This window comes from Callorhinus ursinus, unplaced genomic scaffold (assembly GCF_003265705.2).
Source record: "Callorhinus ursinus isolate GAN/ISIS: 27379988/994484 unplaced genomic scaffold, GSC_fseal_2.0 scaffold4, whole genome shotgun sequence".
NCBI classification, from domain to species: Eukaryota; Metazoa; Chordata; class Mammalia; order Carnivora; family Otariidae; genus Callorhinus; species Callorhinus ursinus.
In genome coordinates this window covers 158,690,376-158,697,272 of record NW_027397066.1, presented here as the reverse complement: position 1 = coordinate 158,697,272, position 6,897 = coordinate 158,690,376, and the positions used below count along the sequence as shown (strand labels likewise).

General features: G+C 56.3%; 1 protein-coding gene across 3 annotated transcripts in view; it reads right to left on the bottom strand.

Moving 5' to 3' along the window:
- PEBP4 (phosphatidylethanolamine binding protein 4) overlaps positions 1-6,897 on the bottom strand; it is a 246,852-nt gene that overhangs the window by 192,072 nt on the left and 47,883 nt on the right. For all 3 annotated transcript variants that reach the window (XM_073892605.1, XM_073892606.1, XM_025873837.2), the window contains exon 2: positions 5,246-5,376. In XM_073892605.1, coding sequence (XP_073748706.1) covers positions 5,246-5,370 — 125 coding nt within the window. In that variant the 5' untranslated portion in view covers positions 5,371-5,376. The remainder of the gene's footprint in view (positions 1-5,245; positions 5,377-6,897) is intronic.

Sequence of the window (6,897 nt, the reverse complement as noted above, 5' to 3'; positions counted from 1 at the left end):
CAGAGCTGGCTACGATTCCCTTGCTGCGGGTGATGCCGGGAGGAGACCCAGTGAGGAGATAATGAGGGAAGAGCTCTGGGGGAGAGCCTCCCAAGTTCTGGATCTGGGAGGAAGGCGAGGACAGCCTCCTGGTGGGCTGTCCCACCTTCCCCTCCCACCCCACCCTTCCAGGGGCTCCGGAGGCCCCACCTTGAGCGCTGACAGCCAGAGCCTGCGACATCCGCAGACGCAGGACAGCTTCTGTGGGCCAGCACCCCCGGTGAGCCTCGAGCCAGTTAGCTCAACTTCTGGTTTTCTCAGCTCACTTGTTTCTTAAACCTCTTGGTGAGGTTATAGTAATTCCTTTTGGATACCATGTTTTTGATCACTTTGGAACAAGTTTTAGGGATGGGTTTTCATTTTTTCTCACAGCAACGTTTTAATTTTTTTTTTTTTTGAGAGAAGGAAAGCACACCCGTGTGGCAGGAGGGGGGGAAGGAGAGGGAGAGGGAGACTCCTGAGCAGGTTCCACACTCAGCGTGGAGCCTGATGTGGGGCTCCGTCTCCCGACCCTGAGACCATCACCTGCACAGAAACCAAGAGTCGGACGCTTTACTGACTGAGCCACCCAGGCGCCCCAACAGCAACATTTTAAAGACAGTTTGGTTTGTTCCTGCCATGACTCCCTGTCACTGCAGCTAGCAAGGTCCAAGGCCGATAGAGGGGACCCTCCACTGGCAGAGAGATGAAGAGTCAGCACACAGCCCAGAACTGGGAAGGACCAAGGGGCAGGGAGAAGGGAAACAGGGGACCAGAGGGGCCTTCCCCAGGGGACAAATGGGTCTCCTCTTTTTATCCCAGTGGAGTTGCTACAAATGTTTAAAAAGTTTAGCAAAGGCAGCACGTTGATGTTCCGTGAGTGGTCCTCAAGCCACAGAGTGGGCCCTGGAAAGGTAGGCACCAGGGGACCAGGGATTAGGTCCGTGCCCCCAGCCCTGGTCACACCGTGGGGCGCTTCCAACCTGGTGTCTGAAAACCACCTGGCGCCCCACATGCAGGCCAGGCCACGGGGGCATGTGCGGGCCTGTCCTATTCAGCAGTTTTACCAAAGGCTTGGATCAGGACACAGAAGGCAAATCTATTTGATTTGTGAGCTGCACAAAGTTGATTAATAGCAATGATCAAGTGGGTCATTGATTAAAACAGATGATCCAATCAGCCTAAAAAAAGATCTGGACAAGCCTGAGATGAATGAATCGAAAACTGAATTTAGTAGGAACACACTTTAGAACCTGTGCCCTCTTCCTGCTCATGGGGTATCTCACATGGGGCACGTTCTGTCTCCACCCCCAGAGCTGGGGCACTTTTGAGTCAACTTGACAAGGACCTGGGAGAGGGGAGGAGAGCGGCAGGGGCTCTGGTCCCAGCGTGGTCACTATCTCACATTGCATATAGGGCCGGGGGAAAGGGAAGGGATCGATCAGGTGCATCATATACATGTTATTTCATTCCGTACAACAATACCTCAAAGCAGCTTTTGCTATTATTCCCCTCTCCCAAGTGGGTAAACGGAGGCCCAAAGAAAGCGAAGCAACCAGCCCAGGGTCTCAACATTGGTGAACTGAGGGGACAGGGATGTGGGTGTGGTCGACAGTGTCCATGATGCCCCCAGTGATCCCTGCCTCCTGATCCTCCGACCTGAGTGTGCCCCGTCCCCCTGAGTGGGGGCTGGACTTAGTGACTCGCTGGAAAGGAGAAGGGAGGGCAGCAGCGGTGGGACGTGGCTTCCAAGATTATGTTCTAAGAAACCTGTGGCTCCTCTCACATGCTCTCCGCCTCAGAGCCTGGCTCTGGGGCAAGTATCTGCTGTGTGGTGAACGCCCCACGGAGAGGCCACGTGGCACTCAGGGGCCCAAGGCCTGTCAACAGCCACCCGGGCAAGCTTGGGAGCCGAGCACCCCACCCTGGCCAGTCCACCCTTCAGATGAAGCCGCAGCTTTAGGGCAGCTTCCTGAGGGGCTCTGAGCCCGAGCTGCCCGGTGGAACCCCACCCCGAGAAAACGGGACACAACAGAGGTGAGCAGCTGCTCTGTTTGGGGGGATTTGTGCAGCCGTGGAGAACTACCCCAGCAGTCTGCCTTCCCCTGCGCCACACGGCCTCCCCAGGGAGTCACTGCGTTTCTCGGGGCTTCTGTCTGACAGGATGGTCGCTGAAGTCCCTTCAGCACTGTAAGAGGCGGATCAGAGGGAACCGGCTCCCCGGCTGTCCCTGCGGAAGGGCTCAGGATTCCGTGGGCCTGAAAGCCAAGGGTGACAGGAAGGCCCATGGAGGTGAGGCCGGCTTCACAGAGGTCTGAGGGGGCTCGGTGGGCACCCCAGCCTCTCCTGCACGGTTCTCGGGGTCAAAGCGTGGGGCGCCAGCCTTGGAAAAGAATCATGGGTCTGTCTGCAACCGACACTTCCAGAAGTGGGGCCCAGAAGCGAGGCCCCCGGGGAAGAACCGAGGATGGAGGAGAACGCCCAGCATAGAAGTGCTGCGGGTGAAGGCAGAGCATGACACCCCAACGTCTGAAGGACCATCAGGGGGCAGAGACACAACTCCTTCGATGCAGTGTTGGGGGCAAAACTAGGAGGAGGGCGGTGAATTGGAGAGAGGCGGCCCCTGCCTTCAGACGGGACGCACCTTCTCAGGGGCGGAGCTTCCAGCAGAGGCCAGGGGGCTTTGGAGGGGGCAGCTCCCAGGCTCCAGCGGGGACAGCGGGAGCGGGGTGCTGAGTGCACTCACCCAAAGCGTGCGGGTTAGACGACTATGGTTCTTTCGTGGAGACTGAACCTAAGTTTTTTTTTTTTTTTTAAGAGAGAGAGAGAGAGCACATGTGGGTTGGGGCAGAGGGAGGGAGAGAGAGAATCTTAAGCAGGCTCCATGCCTAGCACAGAGCCCAAGGTGGGGCTTGACCTCACGACCCTGAGATCGTGACCTGAGCTGAAATCAAGAGTCGTATGCTTAACTGAGCCACCCAGGCACCCCTGAACCTAGATTCTGATCTCAGTGTTTTTGTCAGTCTACTTGTAGGTAAGGTATTACTCTGGAAGAGTTTTTCTCTTAACAGTGTTTTCCTACTGCTTGTCCCTATACATAAAATTCCTCTCTTCTAGATTCATACCCTCCAGTATTAAGGCCTAACTTTACAAATTCCCTTTCAGACTCTAAATAGCGGCTTCTCTGGGGGCTCTCTTGGCAAGGCGAGAAGCGTGAGCTGAGCAGGGTTCTTGCGGAGGGAGGTCTAGCAAAGGAGGTACTGACCACTCCTCGGGGGTCTGGCATGTCCATAATGTGTTCTCTGTTAGTGATGACCTTTTACCAATGAAAATCTTCAATAGCAATAAAGACAAACCTCCCCTTTTGCTGTGATGGTTTATAATGGGACATTTCCTACCAGGCAACCTTAGTGTGGTAAGTTCGTGTTTCTCAAACTGGGGGTCTGCTGGCGTATTCTAGGCAGTCCTGAGAATGGCTCCTACAAAGGACTGACTTGCAGTTGCCCCTCCCCCAATTCATAGGCCGGACCCCAGCCCTCCAGTGTGACAGCATCAGGAAGCGGGGCCTCCAGGGGGTGCCTTCCACTAGGTGAAGGCATAGCGAGAGAACAGCCATCTCTGAATCAGGAAGCAGGTTCTCATCAGCCATGGAATCTGCTGGCACCTCCAGAAGGATGAGAAGTAAATTTCTACTGTTTCTAAGGCGCCTTGCCTGGCATTTTGTTAGAGCTGCCCGAAGGGGACTAAGACAGCTCCCCTTTCCTCGAGTTTGAGAAGCTCCGAGCCCCTGGATGAAGGTCAGTGGCCAGAGGAAAGAGTATTAAGTGTAGAGTCAGACAAGTGGGGCTGAACCCCAGCTCTGCCCCTTGTAAGGTGTGTGAGCACTGTGGACAGGTTATTTAATCATCGGCAATACGAGGATGCTCGATACACACATCGGAGCTCCCTCTGCCCCAGGGCTCTCAGGCCACCAGGACACCAGCGCGTGTGTGGAGGTCTGCAGGGCAGAGCCTAGGACAGCTGGGGCCCAGGCCGGTCACCCCCAGTGACCGTACACATATGATCACTTTCTAAGTGTTCCACAGTGAACGTGGGAAGCACAGAGGTGCTCTGGAATGGGGCCTTATCGTGACCCGGCCCAGCTGACCTCCCCAGCTTCTGAGGACTTGGTCTTCTGCCTATCCGAGTAAAATGGCTCCACCCCCGGGAAGGTTCCACTCCACAGAGCACCTAGAGGATTGGAGCCCACATGTGAGAGGCAGCCACATTCCCCTCCACACAAAACTTCACCCACAATTGTTTCACCAGAGTTTAAAAAATATACTGATAAGAGCAGAATGTGTATCATCTTTTTTGGGAGGGGAGAGGGGTTTCAGCTACCTAACTTTTTGAGGGAAAACATTACTTATCTTTCTAAAAGTTACATTTGTAAGAATTCAAATGTACGCAAGGAGACCGAGTAAGAAAGGAGAGTTCTTCCCTACTCTCTCACTTCTGATGGCTTCAGTGGGATGCCAGCCTCCTTGGCCACTGAACTGGCAGAGAGGGTTGGCAGCAAAGTGGCCCGGGCTGCCCTCAGGATGAGCCACGAGTCCAGGACAATCAGGACTGGCTTTTCTAACGGGTGGTCAGGGAGGAGAGAGCGGACGCAGGCGGGGAGAAGCTCATGCCCTCAGAAGGGAAAAAGGCCACCCCTGACGCCTGGCCTCTTCCCTAGACAACACCCAGAGGCCACACTCCCTAAAATGCCCACCTGTCCCACACTCCCGGGTCCTCGTCCCTGGAAAGCAAACAACCGCCCTCACACAGGGAGCGCCCAATCCCACGCCCTGTCAACTGCCATATTCTTTAAAATGTCTCTTTGCTGGGGGGAGGGGAGCAGTCCGGGCTATGGGGAGGGATGGTCCCTCAGGGTCCCAGCAGGGAGGATGAGGCCAGCCTCTCAGGTCCGGAGGAGGCCCGGGGTACGAGGGGGCGCTGACCAGACCCGTATACCCTCTGGGGCTGGGAGCCTGCAGTCTGGAAGGCAGGAGGAGCCTGTCTCAAGTTCTCTCCTTAATGCCGTCCTCCATCCAGGTGTTCTCCAAGGCTCGCTTACTCTCAGCCAGTCCACAGAGGCTGCCTGAGGAGACAGTCCTCCCTGGTTCTTCTGCAGACACCCCTCCCTGAGATCTCAAGCCCCATTTCGGCCAGCCCGCTTGCTTTCCGGAGTCCCGCCCAGCCTTACTTGCAGAGGACAGCATCGGCGTCAGACAGAGCCTCGTACAAACACAAGTCCTCCATGTCTCTGGTGACCACCATCGTGAGACTCAGAAACAGGGCTGCCGCGGCCAGCCTCATTGTCCAGTGCATGGACACCTGGAACAGAAGAAGCTTTTAGAGCTGTGGGGCCCTCTGCAGGGGGCACCCTTCTCAGCCTGCGTGTCCCCACCGCAGGAGCCCACTTGGAGGACCAGAGACCTCTGGTAAGCAGAAGGAGAAGGGCGGGCAGCTGCCTGGGCTTCAGCGGCCGATCTGCCACCCAGACACAGATACCTTGGGAGGACCTGGGCCTACTCCAAGCCGGACTCAGTTTGCAGTCCTGGCTGAGGCCCCTCCTCTGTTGGAGCAGGGCTTTGCAGGCCACTAATCCTGGTGGCGTTTGGGCAGAAGGACTTATATAAGCCTGTCGCCCCAGCTGCTTGTCCTGGCCCTGCCACTCACCCCGTGTGCAATCTGCTGGCCATAGGCCAGCCAGCCTGCTCCTTTGGCTTTTAAGGCAAACCCTGGGAAGCTGGTAACCCCAGGCTTTGGGCTGGCGGGTGGGGGCTCGGGTTCTGGGGTGCTTGCGAGAGCAAGACCTTGGTCGTTTTTTCTAGGAGCAGGGGTCTGGCTGGGCTGTGCCCCTTGGACAGCTCTGCGTCCCCTGCCCACAGTTCCTGTGCCACCTGCCTTGACAGCCTTGGGGCTGACGGATGGTAGGTGGTTGAACGCAGTGACCCTGTGTAGGAGGGGCCCCTGCACTTAGGGCCACCCTGGCCCCGAGGCCAGCTCCAAAGGGCCAGCTAAGGACAGAAGCGCTCCTCAGACTGCACCTTGCCGCAGTGCTGAACTCAGCACTCTCCCAAAATAATAGTCTCTGGAGAAGAAACCAGCAGGGCTGCTGGGGAAGGGGGCAGCTTGCCGTGCGGGGTGCCGGTGCCGTCTGGGAGGAATGGGGGTAGCAGCCTGCAGGAAGTTGTGTGTGTGGGACTCCGACTGGAACAGGAGAGGGCAGGGGAAGATCAAAGGCGGTTCTCCCACTGTCTTTCCAGTTGATCGACTCCCTGTCTTCTCTGAGATGGGGTGTGGTGGTGTGCTGGGGGACGTTCTCCCAGCCAGGAACTGAGGATGCCTGGGTTCTGCTCTGAGCCCCACCAGGCTGCTGGGGTGGGGGTGGGGTGGGGCTCTGCCTCACTAGGATGCACCACTTCTCCCTCTCAAAAACAAGTAAAATGCCCCCGTCACTCCTGTGCCTTGCTAAGGAAGATGAGATCATAGCCATAAAGTATATGCAGCTCGAGCTTTAGAGAAACTATTTCAAGCGCTGCTTGCTTTCCAGCTGAATTCCTGCTTCCAGGATCCCGACTTCTAGCCAAAAGCCCTTCTTTGGGGTGACAACTTAAACACACTTCTCAATAATTAGAGTCCCTGATGTATGACTAGGCCTCCCCCACAGAGGACTCATTCCCAAGATCGTTCCCCTACTGGAAGTGTCTCCTGGTAGCCCCCTCACGAGATGGCTGTGAGAATGGAATCGAACAAACTATGGATGTAAGGGCCTTGGAACAGGAATGGCCCTCACCTAGGGAATGCTCGTTATTGATGCAGAGTGTAAGTACTCTTCCACAGCCCCATCCA